The sequence below is a fragment of the Staurois parvus genome, unplaced genomic scaffold, assembly GCF_062004578.1.
Source record: "Staurois parvus isolate SC_StPar_1 unplaced genomic scaffold, SC_StPar_1.0 ptg001004l, whole genome shotgun sequence".
Classification (NCBI taxonomy): domain Eukaryota; kingdom Metazoa; phylum Chordata; class Amphibia; order Anura; family Ranidae; genus Staurois; species Staurois parvus.
In genome coordinates, this window is record NW_028318800.1 from 1,217,963 (window position 1) to 1,241,309 (window position 23,347).

Here is a 23,347-nt window from a genome sequence, read left to right on the forward strand (position 1 = left end):
CTGCTGGTTTTAAATTGATCTTTGTGTCTGCCATTGCTGCTTTGCCTACAGTAAAGGAGGCTGAATTTCTCTCACGTTTTTATCCTCAGCTTGTCAGGCTGTCCACGGGCTTCTTTTGCTTCCAAAAAGGGAAAACTCTCAGGTGACGAGCTTCTAGGGACAAAATTCAAAACCAGCGATGGTAAGTGCCCTGGATTTTTGAAAGGTTGCGTTGTCAAACAGCAAGTCTTTGTTTCACAGTGTTCCTTTTTCTCCAATGGAAAGGGAAACGATCACCTACCACATCCATGTCAACCAGGCAGGTATAAAAGGGAATCATACTGTTGGTGCCATTTTAAATCCTGTATGATAATAATAATAATAATGCTTTTGTTAACTATCAAGCCCAAGCCAGCTTCTGGCTCCACAGCAGAGTCAGTCTCTGCCCTGAATCCAGCACTGGATGGGAGGTTGCACTGTGTCAAATAACAACCATTTGGACAGGTCCCCTTTAAAGGCAAAATGGGTCCTAGAATATGCAGTTTCAGCAGAACTGGACAGATATGTTCAGTGGTGGAACTACCAGGATAGCAAAGGTTGCTCCTGCAACTTGTCCCTGGCGTACCGCCATCATGGGAGGGCCCCAAGATGGCAGGAAGGGGGCCCTTTGCAGAACACGTGAAAGGGTCCTGCTGTGACAGCAAAACTTGGTTTACACTGCTGTGACCCCCAAAGCCGTGTGACTTGCTTGCAATTTCATTGAGATTTCCTTACAAATTCCTTGCATCTCACTTTCAACTTTTGTGATTTAACATTGCAGTCTATGGCACTCAAATTGTGCCAAAGTCGCAGAAAATTAGTTCAAGAACCTTTATTTTTGTTGCACTGAGTAAGACGGCACCCATTGAAATGAATGTGTTTTGACTTGTCATGTGACTTTATGGGGTTTATTTACTAAAGCTGGAGAGTCCAAAATCAGACTCCCTTCTGCATAGAAACCAATCAGCTTCTAACCTCAGCTTGTTCAATGAAGCTTTGGCAATGAAACCTGGAAGCTGATTGGTTTCTATGCAGAAGTGAGTCTGATTTTGCACTCTCCAGCTTTAGTAAATAAACCCCCATGTGTCGCAAGTCGCATAATAAGTTGCAATAGTGTAAACCTAGGCTTATAAAGGTCCCTGTGATGGGAGGAAAGGGCCCTGGGCTCGGAGGGAAAGGCCCTAGGATCAGAGGAAAGGGCCCCAGGACAATGGAAAGGGCACTGGCAGTCAGGGGGGGCCCTTCGCGGCTTCTTGCACTGGGGTCCTGAAGGTTCTAGTTATACCTCTGGATATGTTGCTGTCTTTTGTTTTTATATATCAGTGCCCCCCATATCAACTGTAACAAAAAGACCGCTATTTCTGACAGGACAGTGATATGCTTTATGTAAAAATCTGTTATCAACATGTCCACCTCCGTCCTGTACAAAGTCCTACAGAAATGATAGAAATTTATTGTGCACATCTTAACTCATACATGGAGATTTGCACACCTGAAGAGGAGTTAGAGCGCAGAGGATAAAGGAGTTTAAAGAAGAAAATAGGCATTAGAATGTTTTGGAACTTGTAATTGTGCACTTCTGATGTGCTTTGTGCACAGATATATAGGTAGAAGAAGGAGAGTTGGGGGATGGGTCTTGAAACCAGTTAGGATTTTCTGTATCAGGTTTACCATGTAAATACCAAGGTGATATAAAGTTTCTATAAAACCATCGCTCTCGACATTTGGTTTGCTCTCCTGTGCCTTCCTGACAGCTGGCTTCCTCTTTCAGTGTTAGAGAATGATGAAGAGATTAAACAGCTGAACAAGGAGATTAGCGAGCTCACAGAGTCCAACACCGAGATGGAAGCAGACATGGTGAACCTACAGTCTCAGGTCAGTGACATTTATCAAAGTCTCTCTGACCCTCCATCCTAGCTACTTCTCTAGTGAATGGATAGGCTGCATTCTCAGTGATGTCACTGGTCTCCAGTGAATTGATAAGCTGTATGCTCAGTGATGTCATGTGTCTCCACTGAATAGATAGGCTGCATTCTCAGTGATGTCACTGGTCTCTAGTGAATGGATAAGCTGTATGCTCAGTGATGTCATGTGTCTCCACTGAATAGATAGGCTGCATTCTCAGTGATGTCACTGGTCTCTAGTGAATGGATAGGCTGAATTCTCAGTGATGTCACTGATCTCTAGTGAATGGATAGGCTGCATTCTCAATGATGTCACTGGTCTCTAGTGAATGGATAGGCTGCATTCTCAATGATGTCACTGGTCTCTAGTGAATGGATAGGCTGAATTCTCAGTGATGTCAACGGTCTCTAGTGAATGGATAGGCTGCATTCTCAGTGATGTCACTGGTCTCTAGTGAATGGATAGGCTGCATTCTCAGTGATGTCACCAATCTCTAGTGAATGGATAGGCCTCATTCTCAGTGATGTCACCGGTCTCTAGTGAATGGATAGGCTGTATTCTCAGTGATGTCATGTGTCTCCACTGAATAGATAGGCTGCATTCTCAGTGATGTCACCGGTCTCTAGTGAATGGATAGGCTGCATTCTCAGTGATGTCACTGGTTTCTAGTGAATGGATAGGCTGCATTCTCAGTGATGTCACTGGTTTGTAGTGAATGGATAGGCTGCATTGTCAGGTTTAATTCTGCAAGACATTAATGGTGTTTTTTTTTTAATGACTACAGATAACATCAATGGAGAAGAATCTGAAGAACATTGAAGATGAAAACAAGGTCATCGAGGAGCAAAATGAGGCCCTATTTGTAGAACTTTCTGGACTAAGTCAGGCTCTCATACGAAGTCTTACCAACATTCGCCTTCCACATCTGGTGAGTTGTTGATTCAAAGATAAACCCAAAAACCTTTTTATAACAATACAGAACTGCAGCCACCTCCAGAAGGTCAAACTCTGCCATCACTTAACACCACAAATGTGCTTCTAGATCTTCGTGAGCCATTTTTATAGCATGAGCACTTATCGTCCCAAAAACCAAATGTCGTTCCCATTTATCTTTGTTTTGCCTAACATTCTTTGACAGCTTCAAGAGTCTAGATTAGACTTTAATAGGTTATGAAGAATGAACACTAAGGCAGTAAACGTATAGAAATGTATCATTTTTTATAAAACAATGTTTTTGCTTTCTTCTTATAAACAGGAGCCCATCAGTGAACAGAATTTCGATGCCTATGTCAACACCCTAACCGACATGTACAGTAACAAAGAGTGTTACCAAAACCCGGAGAACAAAGCTTTGCTTGAAAGTATCAAACAAGCGGTTAAAGGTATTCAGGTCTAAAAAAAAAAAAAAAAAAAAAAAAAGGGAATAGATGGACTTTCCCATTTAGTATTCAGGTTCACGAACCTTCGCGGTTTGTACTTTGAATCAAAACTTAAAGGACCAAAATAATTTAAAAGAAAATGAAGAAGCCCAAAAAGTTGGACTGCATTTTTTTTTCTGTCAGTTGTATGTGGTTACCAGACAGAATGTGGGGATCATTTGCGAAAAAGGAGGTTCCCGCAAGTGAAAAATGGTCACAATCCAGCCCCCACCATCTACGTCCCGCGTACGAGATCCCGGAAAAATTACTTGACCGCCGCAAATCCCTGAGATTTGTACATGGACCACACCCAACCGGAAGCCAAAATGGGAGCGTAATCTCCACGGATTCACTGTCTGGGCCATGTCAGTCATTGTGTTCTGTTGCAACTAAGTCTGGCAGGGGAAGATAAAGACAAAGTATTATACACAAGAAGAGTCCTCACTATTTTTTTTACTTTTTTTTTTTCTGCGAGAAAAACATTTGAAGAGCAGTTCTATAATTCCGACAGAAGCGCAAAGGATTATCGGTTCTCAGGGAAAGCTTTTGGAGTTACCAACTGCGCAGTTTTTTTTTTTTTTGCGTCTTAACCCTACCATGAGCAGTTGGAGATCAGTAAACTAGCCGCTTCAAAACACGTTGCTAACGTGAACGTCCTTAAACGTGATTTTGCCGATGTCGAGTGGATGTGGGAGGGCCGGATCTCTTTGTCATGTTACCGTGTCTATGATTTTTTTTAGAAAAAAAAAAATTTGGTATTGTTCTTGTCCCTTGTGTGCTGCAGTGCAAGAATTGTAAAGCAACGATGTTCCTTGCATCTTGCAGGAAGGGTGGGGATGCCTTTTGATTGGATGCCTGGCACCTCTTCTTTAGTTTTTAACGGAAGAAAAACAAAAATAGCAGTACCACCCCACCTACGAGGGCAACAATATCTGTTGCGTTAAATGGAGTCTGCTGTGCCTAAATGTAAAATTTGTTGGACGTTTTTATTAACTTTTTTTTTTTTTTTTTTAATTATTCAGGAAAACAGCTGAAAACAGTTGTACATTTATTGCAATACATTTTTCCAATCCTATAGTAGGCTTTTAGGTGAACTTTCAGGGAAAGTTGGATGATTAGGTGACCTATGTCTATGCCGCAGTGAAAGGCAAATAAGTCAAACGATCCTTCGCTGTGAAAAATGTTGAATTTAGGTAACCTGCCTCTATTTTCCTGTGAAAAAACTAAGCGACTTGTATCTGTACGTCCTTAAAAACAAGCAGGCACCCCTATATCTGTTTTCAGTAACTAAGCATGTAACTTATACCTGGGCCTTAGTCCAAAATTCAAGTAAAATGCCTATAACTATTTAATAGAAGTCTAGATTTTAGATACCATAAACAGGTAAACCCTATGCCTGGACCCCACTAAAAGAAAGATAATTGAATTACCTATGCCTAACACTATATAATTGAGCATCAAATGTCTACACCATAGTCATGAACTAAAAAAAAAAAACCCATAAAAACAAAAAAAAAGCAAAAAAAAAACAAAAAACCAGGCAAACCAGTGGCTAGACCTTGGTTATGAACTCCAGAGAAAGAGCTAGGCAACCTTCCTCAGGTGCTAAGTTCTAGAATCATTTCCTTGTAAATAATACCACTCCTAACAAAGTTATCAACAGCTCGTATTTTCAAATTATTTTGTAACGGAGATAATAGGTTATTGTATTTAGGCATAGAGATTAAAAAAAAATAGTTTTAAGTGTTTTCTTTAACTTTTAAAAATTTAATTTGCTAAGTCCAGCCTTATCGTTTTCTTAATTTATCCTTTTCCACCCATATATTGTTATTTTTTTGGGGACTGTTAGGAAAATTTTACTGCATGACACAAAGCACTGACGGGGGTTCAAAACAATATTTAACTTCTCACCGTGCACTTTAGGACTTACATGAACTCTTGACTGCCTGTCGAAAAAAAAAAAAACTACTGACTAGTGCACTGAGGCTTTCCGTGGATACGTATTTTTAATGGATGGGCAAAAAAAAAAATCTCCAAAATTTTTTTCCAGAATATCAGTAGGGATGTTTTAGAAAAGGAAATCCCCAAGAAATAATTGGATCTGTCCAAGCTGATGTCTGGTTTTTAAAGCTTGCATGTACTTTGCAAATCAAAAAAAAAAGGCCCTAGTTTTGTAAATAGAATCCACGAGGTTTGTGAATACAAAACAGTTAGCATAATAACCAGTAGAACAGCTGCACTTCCACGGGAAAAAAAAATAGCGATAGTTTTAATTAATTGTGTAAATTATTTAATTTTTAAGAAGTTCTGTTGTAATTTATTCCTTTTAATCCACACATGAGCATTTCATATTTATTTAAAATTTATTTTAAATTATTCTTTTTTTTTTAACTGGACACCCATGTCAATAAGGGGAAAGAGCAAAAAAGAAAAAAAAGAAAAAAATATGGAAAAACAGTAATTAAAAAAAAAAAAACTTTTCACAGATTATATTCCATGGAAAAAAAAAATAAAAGACACTATCTACAGCTAATAGTTTTGAAGAAACCTAGTTATTTTTTATATATTTTGTTATTTATTCTTTTAAGCAATGGGATTTTTTTAAAGATATTTTATAAAGCAGGAGTTTTGATATTTTTGTTTAGTTTCATTTTATTGGGCAAAGGGAAAAAAAAGTTATTTTTTTTCTTTCTTTTTTTGTTTGTTGTAACTTTTTTTTAATTTATGTAACCCCCTTCTTTGCTGGTGAAGGCTTCAGTGGTCATTTTTTTACAATCCACTGCGTCCTTCTCTATCACAAAAAGGGCCACGATATTCCAGGCACTGACAACAGTATATTAAAATGCTGTATTTATTTATTAATTATTTAAGTAAAAAAAAAAAGAAAATGAACTTGTGAAACTTGTATATTTATTTTGTCATGTTTGTGAGTCTGTTCTGTGATTGTTTATGTGAAAAAAATCCTGTTAATATTTAAAGTAAAATAAAAAAAAAGAATATTAATAATAAAAGGTTGCAATGAAGGTCAAGGCTGACTTGCTGTTGTTCTGTGATAATCTTTCAGATACTGTGATTCCTGTCTCAGGGAACTTTCAAAAATCAACCTGACTTCACTTCAGAAATAAAGGTCATGTTCTACTTGCGGAAAGCTGTCTTTTTTTATTGCGTCACCGTTTTGTTTTTGTTTTTTTTTTAATATACACATAAAGTGAAGAGTCTACAGCACTTCCTATAAATATGATCTGTATTGAACCCCATGTAACATTGTTCGGGGACCTCAAGTCTCAGTGTCTCATTGTTCTGGGTCCCCCAAGTTGACACTTGATAGGAGATTTACTAAAACTGGTTGACTCAGAATCTTGGGCACCTGTGCATGGTAGCCAATCGGCTTCTAACCTCAGCATGTTCAGTTAAGCTTCAGCAATAAAACCTGGAAGCTGATTGGTTTTTATGCAGACGTGGACAAGATTCTGAGTCAATCAGGTTTAGTAAATAAACCCCTTGTTGACAAGTGACATTGTTCTGGGATCCCATGTATCAGCGTGTCATTGTTCTGGGACCCCCAAGTGTCAGTGTATCATTGTTCTGGGATCCCCAAGTGTCAGTGTGTCATTGTTCTGGGATCCCCAAGTGTCAGTGTGCCATTGTTCTGGGATCCCCAAGTGTCAGTGTATCATTGTTTTTGTCCCCCAAGTGTCAGTGTTTCATTTATTTATTACAGGTACTTATATAGCACCTTCAATTTACGCAGCGCCCTAACCCTCAAGGGGCGTTCAATCTAAAGTGTTATTGTACTAGAACCTCAACTGTCAGTGTGTCATTGTTCTGGACCCCCAAGTGTCAGTGTGTCATTGTTCTGGACCTCCAAGTGTCAGTGTGTCATTGTTCTGGACCTCCAAGTGTCAGTGTGTCATAGTTCTGGACCCCCAAGTGTCAGTGTGTCATTGTTCTGGACCCCCAAGTGTCAGTGTATCATTGTTATGGTCCCGCAAGTGTCAGTGTGTCATTGTTCTGGACCCCCAAGTGTCAGTGTGCCATTGTTCTGGGATCCCCAAGTGTCAGTGTATCATTGTTTTTGTCCCCCAAGTGTCAGTGTTTCATTTATTTATTTATTTATTACAGGTACTTATATAGCACCTTCAATTTACGCAGCGCCCTAACCCTCAAGGGGCGTACAATCTAAAGTGTTATTGTACTAGAACCTCAACTGTCAGTGTGTCATTGTTCTGGACCCCCAAGTGTCAGTGTGTCATTGTTCTGGACCTCCAAGTGTCAGTGTGTCATTGTTCTGGATCCCCAAGTGTCAGTGTGTCATTGTTCTGGACCCCCAAGTGTCAGTGTGTCATTGTTCTGGACCCCCAAGTGTCAGTGTATCATTGTTATGGTCCCGCAAGTGTCAGTGTGTCATTGTTCTGGACCCCCAAGTGTCAGTGTGTCATTGTTCTGGACCCCCAAGTGTCAGTGTGTCATTGTTCTGGGACCGCAAGTGTCAGTGTATCATTGTTCTGGTCCCGCAAGTGTCAGTGTGTCATTGTTCTGGGACCCCAAGTGTCAAATATTATTGTTCTGGTCCCCCAACTGCCAGTGTGTCATTGTTCTGGGATTCCAAGTGTCAGTGTGTCATTGTTCTAGAACCTCAAGTGTCAGTGTGTCATTGTTCTGGAACCCCAAGCTTTAGTGTATCATTGTTCTGGATCCCAAGTGTCAGTGTGTCATTGTTCTGGGATTCCAAGCGTCAGCGTGTCATTGTTCTGGGATTCAAAGTGTCATTGTTTCATTGTTCTAGAACCTCAAATGTCAGTGTGGCATTATTCTGGAACCCCAAGCTTTAGTGTATCATTGTTCTGGATCCCAAGAGTCAGTGTGTTGTTGTTCTAGAACATCAAGAGTCTGTGTCATTGTTCTAGAACATCAAGGGGTTTATTTACTAAAGCTGGAGAGTCCAAAATCAGACTCCCTTCTGCATAGAAACCAATCAGCTTCCAGGTTTCATTGCCAAAGCTTCATTGAACAAGCTGAGGTTAGAAGCTGATTGGTTTCTATGCAGAAGGGAGTCTGATTTTGGACTCTCCAGCTTTAGTAAATAAACCCCCAAGTGTCAGTGTGTCATTGTTCTAGAACATCAAGAGTCAGTGTGTCATTGTTCGGTTCCCCCAACTTTACATGTTTCATTGTTCTGAACCTCAAGCGGCAGTGTACCACTGTTTTGGGTCCTAGGTATCAGTATGTCATTGATGTGGGACCCCCAAGTTGAGTGTATCATTGTTCTAAGTTGCCGAATCATTTTTTTGAACCCCGAGAGCCTCAGTGCTTCTGAGTCTGTATAAAAAGTCAATCCAAACAAAATTCAGAATTATACCCTGAAAGCAGAAGAGCCATTTCACTTCTAATTCTGTACAACACTAGTCTATTGGTATGCTTCCTCCAGGCAGGCCTTGCTGGGTCTTGTAGTTCCACCTAGCGATCCTCATTTCATGAAGAAGAACCTGCCATCCTACACCTCCATACATCGGTTCAGCTTACTGTGTCTGTGTTCTGCACTACCTGTTTATGTATATATAGTCCTGGTAAGATTGAGCAATGAAAGAATGAATGATTACACTGTGAAAGATGCTCTTTCCGCCACCAGTAACTATGGAAACTGGGCTAGCAGATTTCGGCAGGATGTTGGCAGGATATATGTCATTGATAATAGCCGGGCTTCACCACCCGTTTGCTATTTACACCGAGTGCTGGCAGCCGAGAAGCTTGAGTTCAGCTTTTATAACCAGCTATGCTGTAGAGTCAGGAAACATCTCAGAGTCTGTATTTGCGTAGACACCACATGACTTGTTCAGGTCTAGGGATTGGCTGCCTGGGTCAGATAACCCCCTGGATCAATTACTTATTCCTAGTAACTGTGAATATACATTTAAATTTTGGGCTTTTAGAACGTTTTTGGAAACAATCAACCGACGCTGCTGGAGCCAGTTGCTGTAGAGGACAGTTTCACCATTTGCACGACTCGTACAGTAAAGAATCCTTTCTGTATGCAGAAAGAGCACCTATCCTTGTCCTCCAAAAACCATCCATATGCATCTGCTACTCAACAGCCCTGTAGTCATTTTTTCATGAAATTTTTCTTGAGGGCTAGTTCACACCCCAAAAATGCACTCCAGACACGTTCCAGATGCGCTTCTGCATGTGTGTTTTTAGCACATTTTTTACTTTTCCGTATGCATTACAGATGATTTTTTTTCTGATGTGTCCCTCATTCTGATCTCAGAAGGTTGGGAGGTATGGTATTCCATGCAGGGGTGTATTTACCACAAGGCAAACAAGGCTTTTGCCTAGGGCAGCATTTTTCAAGGGGGCAGCGGCATCTTTCAGGAGGGCAGCGCCACCCCCCCAAAGGAAGGGATGGAAGAAGGGACACACACAGCATGGGGACCAGGTGGGATCTGAGAGGGGCTGCTTGATGGTGTATGCAGATCCTGACTCTTGTTCCCGGGGATGTCCAGAGCTGTAAAGGTGAGTGTCTTCTCTCTTGCAAGGTCGGGGGGGGGGGAGCGTTGCCAGTGTATGGGTGGTGGTGGTAGTGGAAGGCTCTCTCGGGTGGGGGTGGGGTTTTGTTGGTCAATGTCAGGCTCTCTTTGTGGGGGAGGGGGATGCAGCTCGGTGTCAGGGTCTCTCCGTGGGGGGGAGAGACAATTTTTGTGTTGCCTAGGGCAGCACGACACCTAAATACACCACTGATTCCACGTCTTCTTTGTTTCATTTTACTAACAGCATGGGGTTTTCTCTCCGGGAGAGCCCCCTGACCAAGTACTGGGTGTCCGGCTTCGGCTGAACACAAGGAACGGTGGTCCACCAGGCCTTTTGGCCAGGAGGACCAAATGGGAACCTTGTCCCCTTCAGGAGCTTCGTGCCCCAGGGGATCAGGGTAGTGGTCCAACCCCTTCGGGGGTAGGACAAAGCACACCCCTAAGTGCACTTTTTCTGTGGTGTTTTGCACTTGCACTTTTTTGTGAACACTTACGGGTTTTTTCATTCTAGTTTGCACGTTTGCGGACTTAAAAAAAAAAAATTGCTTCAGCAACTGAACACAGTGTGAAAATGCTGTGTGCATGGGCCCTAGGGGCGGACTGACCATTTGGAAACTCGGGCACTGCCCGACAGCCCGGGGTCAGTAGGGGGCCCCATGAGATGCCCCTGGTACATTTTTCATAGGCTTTTTTGAGTTTGGGCAAGGACACAGGGGTCCCATGATCCCCTATTGCCCGGGGCCCCATGAGTTGTCAGTCCACCCCTGATGGGCCCATTACATACAACACTGCTGTGTTCAGATCCATAAAGGACTATACGCTGTATGGATCTGGATGCAGCGATTTTCATGCCTGTGTACATGAGCCCTAAGGCCTAACGCTCTGTATAGTAGCAAAATGATGCCTCTTTCATTGCAGTCTATGTCTTTTTAAGTATATCAAGGTACCTTGCTCACTCTAGAGCTGCAGATTGGTTTTCCATGATGGTATGATCAACTAGGATGGTCACATTTTTCCTCACCTGATCCCCTGGTGCCCCCACCAAACTTTCACATTTTATGTTGCATGCTTGTCTTTAGCCAAGTGTTACATTTTATTTATACTTAATCTCATTTGACATGTAGCTGCCCGATCAACCAGGTCCATTGATATCTTACATGGTGATGATGGCCTCATGAGGAGTCATTAGTGGGCACCTGTGTTGTCCACCTGCCTACGATTGTCTCTGGACAATGGTGGACGAGTGGTGCCATTTTTTTTTACGTAAAAGGGGTGAAGATATGATGCGATTACCTGATTGCCTGAACTGGCATGGGTTCAATGTTCAGATGTTGCTGTGCCACTGGGGATCTGAACCACCTTTATGCCATGCAAGGATGGGAAGGGTCTCCTAAACTCCAATGAAGCCATAGGAGGAAATATGGAAGTCAACTCACAATCAATCCAAAACTACAGCAAAATGACACCTATGGGAAAAATTGGAGTACTGCATTTGATGCAACCCCTGTGATCCTGCCAAGTATATTTCTTGATAGCAAATATGATTCTGCTTATGCTTTGGTATGTTTTTGTATGTTGAATGCTCACTATTTTGTGTTTTATTGCAGATGTGTGGGCAAAAAACTGCGTTTGGTGGTCAACTAATATTGTAAAGGTAATAAAGATGTAGGTCTACCAGATTTTATATGTTGCAGTTTACCAGTCCTTAGATGTCGTAGCCACATTAGTATTTTTTTTTTTTTACTGAACAAGGGGTGTCCAAATTTTTAAAACAAAGGGCCAGTTTACTACCCTTCAAGCTTTAGGGGGGGCCCTGACTATGGTCAGTGGGAGTAGAAAATGTCCTGGAATTAGTGGGAGCAAACACTGCCATAGGCTTTATGGTTAGGGGGAGTAAAAAAAGTACATTGTTGGTGTCAGTGGAAGGAATAGTGCTCTATTATAGGTATCAATGGGAGGAAAAGTGCCCCATCATTGGTGTCAGTGAGGGGAATAGTCTCTGTCATTACTGTCAGTGGGAGAAATAGTGCTCCATCATTGGTATCAGTGGGAGGAATAGTGCCCCATCATTGGTGTCAGTGGGAGGAATAGTGTCCCATCATTGGTGTCAGTGGGAGAAATAGTGTCCCATCATTGGTATCAGTGGGAGGAATAGTGCCCCATCATTGGTATCAGTGGGAGGAATAGTGCCCCATCATTGGTGTCAGTGGGAGGAATAGTGCCCCATCATTGGTATAAGTGGGGGGAATAGTGCCCCATCAGTGGTATCAGTGGGAGGAATAGTGCCCCATCATTGGTATCAGTGGGAGGAATAGTGCCCCATCATTGGTATAAGTGGGGGGAATAGTGCCCCATCAGTGGTATCAGTGGGAGGAATAGTGCCCCATCATTGGTGTCAGTGGGAGGAATAGTGCCCCATCAGTGGTATCAGTGGGAGGAATAGTGCCCCATCATTGGTGTCAGTGGGAAGAATAGTGCCCCATCACTGCTGTTAGTAGGAGGAATTGTACCCTATTGTTGGTATCAGTGGGAGGAATAGTGTCCCATCTTTGGTGTCAGTGGGAGGAATAGTGCCCCATCAGTGGTATTACGGGAAGGAATAGTGCCCCATCATTGGTGTCAGTGGGAAGAATAGTGCCCCATCATTGGTGTCAGTGGGAGGAATAGTGCCCCATCATTGGTATCAGCAGAAGAAATAGTGCCCCATCATTGGTGTCAGTGGGAGGAATAGTGCCCCATCATTGGTGTCAGTGGGAGGAATAGTGCCCCATCATTGGTGTCAGTGGGAGGAATAGTGCCCATCATTGGTGTCAGTGGGAGGAATAGTGCCCCATCAGTGGTATTATGGGAAAGAATAGTGCCCCATCATTGGTATCAGTGGGAGGAATAGTGCCCCATCATTGGTGTCAGTGGGAGGAATAGTGCCCCATCATTGGTATCAATAGTAGGAATAGTGTCCCATCATTGGTGACAGTAGGGGGAATAGTGCCCCATCACTGCTGTAAGTAGGAGGAATTGTACCCCATTGTTGGTATCAGTGGGAGGAATAGTGCCCCATCATTGGTGTCAGTGGGAGGAATAGTGCTCCATCATTGGTATCAGTGGGAGGAATAGTGTCCCATCATTGGTATCAGTGGGAGGCATAGTGTCCCATCATTGGTATCAGTGGGAGGAATAGTGCTCCATCATTGGTATCAGTGGGAGGAATAGTGTCCCATCATTGGTATCAGTGGGAGGAATAGTGTCCCATCATTGGTATCAGTGGGAGGAATAGTGCCCCATCATTGGTATCAGTGGGAGGAATAGTGCTCCATCATTGGTATCAATAGGAGGAATAGTGCTCCATCATTGGTATCAGTGGGAGGAATAGTGCCCCATCATTGGTATCAGTGGGAGGAATAGTGCCCCTTCATTGGTATCAGTGGGAGGAATAGTGCTCCATCATTGGTATCAATAGGAGGAATAGTGCTCCATCATTGGTATCAGTGGGAGGAATAGTGCCCCATCATTGGTATCAATAGGAGGAATAGTGCTCCATCATTGGTATCAGTGGGAGGAATAGTGCCCCATCATTGGTATCAATAGGAGGAATAGTGCCCCATCATTGGTATCAATAGGAGGAATAGTGCCCCATCACTGCTGTAAGTAGGAGGAATTGTACCCCATTGTTGGTGTCAGTTGAAGAAATAGTGCCCCAAAAAATGCAGAAAGGCAAAGGGCCACATTTCAATTGAATATTTAACAAACTAAAAAGAAGCAAATAGGAGAAGTTCATGGTTATGGTTTACATACAATTTAGAGTGTGGAGCCCTGGGCTGGAGAGAGGTGCAGGAGGACGCTCTATACAAACTTTGACTAAATGGGGGGGATTTACTAAAACTGAAGCTCTCAGAATCTGGTGCATCTGTACATGGGAGCCAATCAGCTTCTAACTTCAGCTTGTTCAATTAAGCTTTGGCAATACAACCTGGAAGCTGATTGGTTTCTATGCACAACTGCACCAGATTCTGCACAGTTCTGTTTTAGTAACTAACCCCCCACTATTTGAAGTTGTAAGGTCTTTTTTCCATTTTTCAAACCCCTGACATTCTGCTTTAATCTGTTGCAGTTATTATGGTAATCAGGTCCTCCGAAATAAAGTGGCAGATGGAACGCCACAGAACCTTCCTTTTGTCTTGTTACTTCACACACAAAAAAGTTTTGGCGGAGTGACTGTTGAAAGTAAGCTTGTTATGTGAACACAATCTGCACTAGGGGAAAAAAAATTAAAAAAAATATATATATATATGTAAATACACACACTTTTTTTTTTTTTTTTTTAAATTAAAATTTTGTTGAAAAAAAATTTTTTCATGCTGTTTAAATGTAGCTTGTTAATATGTGTTCTAAGAACATTGTAAAACATAACTGGATGACATTTAGTTTGCTAACGCACAATATATTATATGTTAAAAAAGTAGTATTATTGCCTTCACTTTTGCAGTTTAACACATGAAGCAGAATAAAATAAACATTCCCCGGTAAACTATCTTCCCCCATCACTTGCAGTTTACAACTTTCAATGCTGCTGGCCCCTGTTACCTCAGTGCTTCTTCCCTGAAATTTCGTAGGAAAGAGTTAACAATGGACAGTGCAGTGTCTAGGGAGTCTGTTAGCTTGGAGACAGGAGGGGGTAGGAGCAGGAAGGAGCAGTGGAGTGTTTTCCATCCTAGGCTATGGGGCTGTGTGTTTCTATTGATGCACACAGTGTAAGAAGCAGGGGCAGACTGACCATATGGAAACTCGGGCACTGCCCGAGGGCCCGGGGTCAGTAGGGGGCCCCATGAGATGCCCCTGGTACCTTTTTCATAGGCTTTTTTGAGTTTGGGCAAGGACACAGGGGCCCCATGATCCCCTATTGCTCAGGGGTCCCATGAGTTGTCAGTCCGCCCCTGGTAGGAAGACAGAAGTCTAGTCCCTTTATACAAGGGTGACTCCATAGGATGCTGCAAGACAAAGGAGCCACCATGAAACATAAAACCTGAGGCAGCAGTCATTACACCAGCTGGAACAACTGGGCAAGGACTAAGGTTCACATCTCCGTGTTCCTGCGGGGCACAAGAGCCCAATAATTTGAATCAGGGGTGGATTGACAACTCATGGGGCCCCGGGCAATAGGGGATCATGGGGCCTCTGTGTCCTTGCCCAAACTCAAAAAAGCCTATGAAAAAGGTACCAGGGGCATCTCATGGGGCCCCCTACTGACCCCGGGCCCTCGGGCAGTGCCCAAGTTTTCAAATGGTCAGTCCGACCCTGATTTGAATGGACTCCCGTGCCCCGGGACATACAGGGAAGAAGTCCCTGCACCTCTTTGGAAAACGCAGCCCGCACGGGAACCTCGGTTCCCAGTACGGTTTGCGATTTCCAGTGCGGACGGCGTGCCATTAGAATTAATGGCACCTGCTCGCGGGTCCGCATTCCTCTGTGCTGGTGGTGTGGCTGCACAGATAAATAAGTAAATTAAAAAATAAATAATAATAATGTTTTATATATATTTATAATAAAAAATGGTTGCTAGCGTGGCGGTACTACACGCAGTAGTAAGTGGCAAGTGAGTCCTATTACTGATAGGCAGCGCACATGTCGTGGACCATTCCAGAGACCGTTAAGATGGCAGACAGCAGTGTCAGTGCGTACATGGAACAGCGTGTGGTGATGAATTTTCTTGTGAAAGAAGGCGTAAATTCTGCAGATATCTACAGAAGACTTCAAGCACAGAACGGTGATGAGACGCTCAGCCGCAGTAAGTAATTTGAATGGTGTAAACATTTCAAAGATGGCCGTCCCTCCTTCATTGACAATCCCAGCCGTGGTGGTTCCCAGCCCACAGCAGTCATTTCTGTGAACATTCAGCACGTGGAACCCCCGATCCTGGATAACCTGTCCTGAAATTGCACAAGAAACAAATCTTTCTGTGGGACCGGTGAACACAATGATGACCAAGTGAAGCCGGCTGGCCTAGGATGGTTCAGGCGCACTGACAAATCTTTCTATGCCGAAGCTTTCCAGGCATTGGTTAAACGCTGGGATAAGTGTATAAATGTAGCAGGGGAGTATGTCAAAAAAATAAATGCAGTTTCCACTTCTTGAAATCTGTTCTTTTATTATATAAACTCAAAAGTCCCGGTTTGACTTGAACGCCCCTTTTATTAACAATATAAATTAAAAAATATATATGTATTTATGGTTATAATTTTATAAAAAGTACAAATAGAAATAAATCTAAAATAAATAAAAAATATAAATCAAATACATATAAATATGTAACTATATGTAAATATCTAAAATATGTAACTATAACTATATATAAAAAATTATATATGCATATAATTACAGTATGTATACAGTGTGTGTGTATGTATATATATATATACATGGCAGCACAGTGGCTAAATGGCTAGCAGAAGGAGAGGATGGCAATGAGCTCTGTGTCTCAGAAGGAGAAGACAGCAATGGCCTCTGTGTTTCAGAAGGAGAGGATGGCAATGGCCTTTGTGTTTCAGAAGGAGAGGATGGCAATGGCCTTTGTGTTTCAGAAGGAGAGGACGGCAATGAGCTCTGCATTTCAGAAGGAGAGGACGGCAATGGCCTCTGTGTCTCAGAAGGAGAGGACCTCAATGGCCTCTGTGTTTCAGAAGGAGAGGACGGCAATGAGCTCTGCATTTCAGGAGAGGATGGCAATGGCCTCTGTGTTTCAGAAGGAGAGGATGGTAATGGCCTCTGTGTTTCAGAAGCAGAGGATGGCGATGAGCTTTGAATTTCAGAGGGAGAGGATGGCAATGGCCTCTGTGTTTCAGAAGGAGAGGACGGCAATGGCCTCTGTGTTTCAGAAGTAGAGGACAGCAATGGCCTCTGTGTTTCAGAAGTAGAGGACGGCAATGGCCTCTGTGTTTCAAAAGTAGAGGACGGCAATGGCCTCTGTGTTTCAGAAGCAGAGGACAGCAATGAGCTTTGAATTTCAGAGGGAGAGGATGGCAATGGCCTCTGTGTTTCAGAAGAGGAGGATGGCAATGAGCTCTGCATTTCAGAAGGAGAGGATGGCAATGACCTCTGTGTTTCAGAAGGAGAGGACGGCCATGACCTCTGCATTTCAGAAGGAGAGGACGGCCATGACCTCTGCATTTCAGAAGGAGAGGATGGCAATGACCTCTGTGTTTCAGAAGGAGAAGACGGCAATGACTTCTGTGTTTCAGAAAGAGAGGACGGCAATGAGCTCTGTGTTTCCTTTCTCTCCAGGTGAGCAAAACACATTCGCCATCTGCATTCTTCACTGACGATTCTAGGCCCCTATCACATTGGCCATATTTAAAACGCTGTGAATGTTACGTTCGCTCTGCAGGTTCCTGCCGTCCTTCGCACCTCAACTTTTACCAAAGCCAGCAAAGGAATTAATCAACAACCCCCCCTCCGGCCAAGTCGTCAGACACAAAGGAACCGACTTAACCTCACAGAAACAGTTGTTAAGAAGTCGGCGCTAATGTATTCATCAAGCCAGTGAGGGCAGGAGAGGTGACATCTGGGAAGTGAGAAGGATTTTCATGGGAAACTGAACTCCCTCTGCTGCTGACATACTCCTCCAGCTTGTCCTTTGATAAGACGTGGGGGGGGGGACAAATGGTGACAGGTCAGCTTCTGGCCTTTGGTGTGGATGGGGCAGCTCCATGGGGTGAGAACTCGCTCTCGCACAAATTGGGGTTGATCAGCAAACGAGCCAAACGGGACTTTAATTAGACGAATCTTTTGTTAGGAAGACAAAGGGGTCTGTTCATCAAAGAATCAACGTTCCATCGTTTTCTTTGACGGCGTTTCCAGTGCCGGTATCTCTCTGTAGACCATCAAGCAGGATTGATGGCTTATAGTGTTGCGGTTTCTGGCGCAGGAAAAGGTAAGTATGACGCAGAAAGAGTTTAGTGTTGGGGTCACCATAGACGTTACAAGCTGACAATTTTTGTACAATCAATTTTGGATTTATCAAAACGATGTAATAGGCTAAGCTTTCCAGTCATGCTGGTCCTTGCACCATATAGTTCTTGATGGACCTGAAGAAGATTGTAACATTTGGGTTGTGCTTTAGGCTAGGTTCACGTCTATGCGTGTTGGGAACACGCTTAAAATTGTGCTCTTACCCCACGTGCAAACAACTGTGCTGCCATTTAGCAGACACGTGGTGCTGCCATTAATTGTTAATGGTACTCTCACACAGGGGCGTATTTGCCGCAAGGCAAACAAGGCATTTGCCTAGGGCAGCATTTTTCAGGGGGGCAGTGTCAGCCCCCAAAAGAAGGGATGGAAGAAGGGACAGACGCAACATGGGGACTAGGTGGGATCTGAGAGAGGCTGTAGGCTGCTTGATGTTGTATGCAGAGCCTGACTCTTGTTCCCAGGGATGTCCAGAGCTGAGAAGGTGAGTGTCTTCTCTCGCAGGGATGAGGGGGGTTGCCAGTGTATGGGGGGAGGTGGTAGTGGAAGGCTCTCTTAGGTGGGGGTGGGGGTGGTGGGGTTGGGGTATTGTTGGTCAATGCCAGGCTCTCTTTTTGGATGTGGGGGGTGTTGGTCAGTGTCAGGGTCTCTTCGTGTGGGGGGGGGCATTTTTGTGTTGCCTAGGACATCACAAAACCTAAATACATCACTGGTCTCCAGCATCTGCAAATTCGCATTTTTGTGCACCAAAGTCCATGTTGACGCAGAACCATGTGGTTTGGTGTGGCATGTTTCTGAAAAAGAATCCAAGGACTTCTTTCCTGCATTTTGCACTTGTGAGCAAGCCCATTAAAATGAATGGGCTGCTGGACATGTGGAGCGTGGGAGGGTTGCGTGCAGAAACACACCTGTAGCTAGGGGCGGACTGACTATTCGAAAACTCAGGCACTGCCCGAGGGCCCAGGGTCAGTAGGGGGCCCATGAGATGTCCCTAGTACCTTTCACAGGCTTTTTTGGGTGTGGTTTGAGTGTGGGCGAGGACACAGGGGCTCCATGATCCCCTATTGCCCGGGGGCCCCATGAATTGTCAGTCAGCCCCTGCCTTTAGCACCAACTGCAGATCACACAGAGGCTATGAATGATGATTGCTTGGCTGTAAAGCAAAGGGTCTAAGGCTGACCCACGGGGGTATAGGCTTTACCCCCTACCTGTGGAAAGTGGGGAGCAAGACCTGGCGACACCTACGTGCCCTCACCTGCATCATACCCTTGTTTATACAGATGCCAGTAATTAAGCTAACACCACAGTTGACCTGCACAAAAGGGGTCCAAAAGTTCAATATAATTCCAACCTTGAAAGGATTCATCTTCAATAGTGCCACAACCTTGCTGCTCTCATAACCAGTGGGCACTGGAAACTGCAAGCACACAAACAAGACAGAAGAGTGCACGGGCTCTGGTGCCATACCCTTTATTGTATGATAGACAGCGGTGGCTGCATTTGGTCCAAGACTGCTGCCATATCCACACTGTCAGCTGGAGCTCCAATCAAGGGTGGCGAGATGATTTTGGTGTGCAGTACCGTAGTGGGGAATGTGGTTGACAAGCCCTGATTCATTTCTGCTTGTGAGTGCATTTTTATCTAGTTTTTACCATACAATAAAAGTTATTGCACCAGAGCCTGTGCACTCTTCTCTTTTGTTTGTGTGTGATCATAGCATTGTTGCCTACTTTTCATGGTCCATCCCAGTCACGTGAAGGGCAGTGCTGCCCCTCCTACACAACCAAAGCCATTTGAAAAGGGTGAGTGCCGCCATCTTGGCAACAAGCAGGCCAATGAGGACAGAAGTACTGCTGCCGCCATCTTGTGGACTGGCCAGCTTGAATCCAGGGATTTCTAATTTCCAAATGACCTCACACGGGCCAGACAGGGACACCCTAAGGGCCATATGTGGCCCATGGGCCATGAAAAGCTAAAATCTGTATTAAATGGTTTCTTTAGGTAGATCCTTGCTTTGTAAATCCAAAGGAAATGTGAGAGCTATGGAAAAAGAGAGTGATATGGAGAGACATAAGGAGAGAGAGGGAGATAAGGAGAGAGAAATGGAGAGACAGCGATGTGAAAAGAAAGATAGAGAGAGGTTGGGAGAGAGCGATACGGAGAGTATGTTATGGAGAGAGATACTTATTGAAAGAGATTATGGAGAGAGAGGTATATAGAGAGGGAGAGAGCTATGGAACAAGAGAGAGCAATGGAGAATGAGATATGGAGAGAGAAGGAGAGAGAGAAATATGGAGAGAGATAAGGAGAGAAATATGGAGAGAGATAAGGAGAGAGAGAAATGTGGAGAGAGAGAAATATGGAGAGAGATAAGGAGAGAGAGTAACATGGAGAGAGATAAGGAGAGAGAGAAATATGGAGAGAGATAAGGAGAGAGAGAAATATGGAGAGAGAGAAATATGGAGAGAGATAAGGAGAGAGAGTAACATGGAGAGAGATAAGGAGAGAGAGAAATATGGAGAGAGATAAGGAGAGAGAGAAATATGGAGAGAGATAAGGAGAGAGAGAAATATGGAGAGAGATAAGGAGAGAGAGAAATGTGGAGAGAGAGAAATATGGAGAGAGAGAGCTATGTAGAGAGAAATATGGAGAGAGAGAGCTATGTAGAGAGAAATGGAGAGAATGAGAGATATGGAAAGTGGGAGAATTATGGAGAAAGAAATGGCGAGAAAGAGAGCGATATGGAGACAGAGTTTTGGAGAGAGATAAGGAGAGAGAGAGAACGAAGAGAGAGCTATGGAGAGAGAGATGGAAAGAATGAGAGATATGGAGAGTGGTAGAGATATGGAGAAAGAGATGGAGAGAGAGGGAGATAAGGAGAGAGAGAGAAATGGTGAGAGAGATGAGAGCAGAAGTACAGCCACCACCATCTTGTTGACTGGCCAGCTTGGATCCAGGGATTTCTAATTTCCAAATGACCTCACATGGGCCAGACAGGGACAGCCAAAGGGCCATATGTGACCCATGGGCCATAGAAAGCTAAAGTCTGGTTTAAATGGTTTGCTTAGGTAGATCCTTACTTTGTAAATCTAAAGGAAATGTAAAGGGTCACGAACAATTGCTGTCCGCATTTTTCAATGATAATGTCAGGTCTGTGTATTATTCGCCTTGTTTATAACACAACCAGTTTTCTACATCCATAGACCATATCGATGGATCAAACATCTGCCACTCCAAACTCAAATCATTAATGATTCACAATGAAGACATGTACTGCTCAGTTGTCTACATACATATTCTGGACTTTAACCAAAACATTTTTGTAGATGTAGAACTGAAATACCAAAACTCTAAGGTATATATAAAAATTGACCAGCACAGTAGAAATGTTTCGGCTGACCACTAGATCAATCCCTTTCCCACTCACAATACAAACACCAAACACAGCCAAGAGCAACACCAGAGGTAGGTAGCTGTGCATGGTGATGGACGGAGATCAGAGGTCTTTGAGACATGACAACCACCGCGCAGTCTTTGTGAGCAGACCATTACTCGGAGTTCATCCTTGGCCACTGATAGGCTTACCTTCCCTAATGTGTGACTGACATGTAACTGACAGCATGAATGGAAGCCGAGGCCTGCCACGGCGGCTGCGGATCTCTGCAGACACACAATAGTCATCTCTTCCATTATCCCAATATAATGACTTCTCCATCACCTGCCTTTGTGTCACACCATTTCAGCTCCACTCTCAGGATATATCCCCGTGTCTGGCTGCATTAAATTGTCTTTATTATGAGTGGAGAGAAAGAGAGAGCTGGGGAGGGGGAATAAGAGAGAGGGATATATAGAGAGAGAAAGATAGAGAGATGCGAAGGAGAGATGGCTAAGGGGAGGAACATATACTGTGTATAGAGAGAGAGAGATGGAGAGAGTGATATGAAGAGAAAGATAGGGAGAGAGATTGGGAGAGAGCAATACGGAGAGCATGTAATGCAGGCCATAGACGGGACGTTTATCGGCTGACTTTTTGGCCGATAAACAAAAAATGCTGCCACCAACATCCATGAAAAATGGACGTTTTTTTGTGGATTTTCCAGTATGACCGATAAAAATAAATGTAAAGATCCACGAAAAATGGCCGACGGGTTGGCCCCACTTACGGCGTGAATATCGGCCGATTTTTCATGCGGACGAAAATTAGGTCAATAAACGACCCGTCTATGACCTGCTTTATGGAGAGAGATATATGGAACAAGTGAGAGATATGGAAAAAGAGAGTGATATGGAGAGAGAAGGCTATGGAGAGAGAGGGAGATAAGGAGCGAGAAATGAAGAGATAATGATGTGAAGAGAACAATAGGGAGAGAGCGATATGGCGAGTATGTTATGGAGAGAGATACTTATTGAAAGAGATTATGGAGAGAGAGGTATAGAGAGAGGGAGAGAGCTATGGAACAAGAGAGAGCAGTGGAGAATGAGATATGGAACGAGAAATATGGGGATAGATAAGGCGAAAGAGAAATATGGAGAGAGATAAGGAGAGAGAGAGCTATGTAGAGAGAAATGGAGAGAATGAGAGATATGGAAAGTGGGAGAATTATGGAGAAAGAGATGGCGAGAAAGAGAGCGATATGGAGACAGAGCTTTGGAGAGACCTAAGGAGAGAGAGATGGAAAGAATGAGAGATATGGAGAAAGATGGAGAAAGAGGGAGATAAGGAGAGAGAGAAATGGAGAGAGCGATGTGAAGAGAAAGATAGGGAGAGAGTGATACAAAGAGTATGTTATGGAGAGAGATACTTTTTGAAAGAGATTATGGAGAGAGAGATATAGAGAGAGGGAGAGAGCTATGGTGAGAGAGATATGGAACAATAGAGAAATATGGGGAGAGATAAGGAGAGAGAGAGAGAGAGGTGGAGAGAATGAGAGATATGGGGAGAGTGGGAGAGCTATGGAGAAAGAGATGGAGAGAGAGGGAGATAAGGAGAGAGGGTGAGAGAGAGAAATGGAGAGAGTGATGTGAAGAAAAAGGGAGAGAGATTGGGAGAGAGTGATACGGAGAGAGAGAGAGAAAAATATGGAGAGGGATAAGGAGAGAGAGAGAAATGAGAAATGGAGAGTGGTAAAGATATGGAGAAAGAGATGGAGAGAGAGAGGGAGATGAGAGAGAGATAAATGAAGAGAGTGATGTGAAGAGAAAGATTGGGAGAGAGTGATACGGAGAGCATGTTATGGAGAGAGATACTTAATGAAAGAGATTATAGAGAGATATATAGAGAGGGAGAGAGCTATGGAGAGAGAGAGATACGGGGAGAGAGCTATGGAGAGAGAGAGATACGGGGAGAGAGCTATGGAGAGAGAGAGATACGGGGAGAGAGCTATGGAGAGAGATACAGGGAGAGGGAGAGAGCTATGGAGAGAGAGAGATACGGGGAGAGAGCTATGGAGAGAGATACGGGGAGAGGGAGAGAGCTATGGAGAGAGAGAGATACGGGGAGAGAGCTATGGAGAGAGATACCGG

General features: G+C 43.6%; 1 protein-coding gene across 2 annotated transcripts in view; it reads left to right on the forward strand.

Annotated features, from left to right (window-relative positions):
- The window catches only part of MYT1 (myelin transcription factor 1), a 78,640-nt gene extending 72,151 nt beyond the window's left edge, over positions 1-6,489 (forward strand). For both annotated transcript variants that reach the window (XM_089657491.1, XM_089657492.1), the window contains 4 exons: positions 90-181; positions 1,790-1,893; positions 2,708-2,851; positions 3,179-6,489. In XM_089657491.1, the coding sequence (XP_089513617.1) occupies positions 90-181; positions 1,790-1,893; positions 2,708-2,851; positions 3,179-3,319 (481 nt within the window). In that variant the 3' untranslated portion in view covers positions 3,320-6,489. The remainder of the gene's footprint in view (positions 1-89; positions 182-1,789; positions 1,894-2,707; positions 2,852-3,178) is intronic.
- Positions 6,490-23,347: the final 16,858 nt, after the last annotated feature.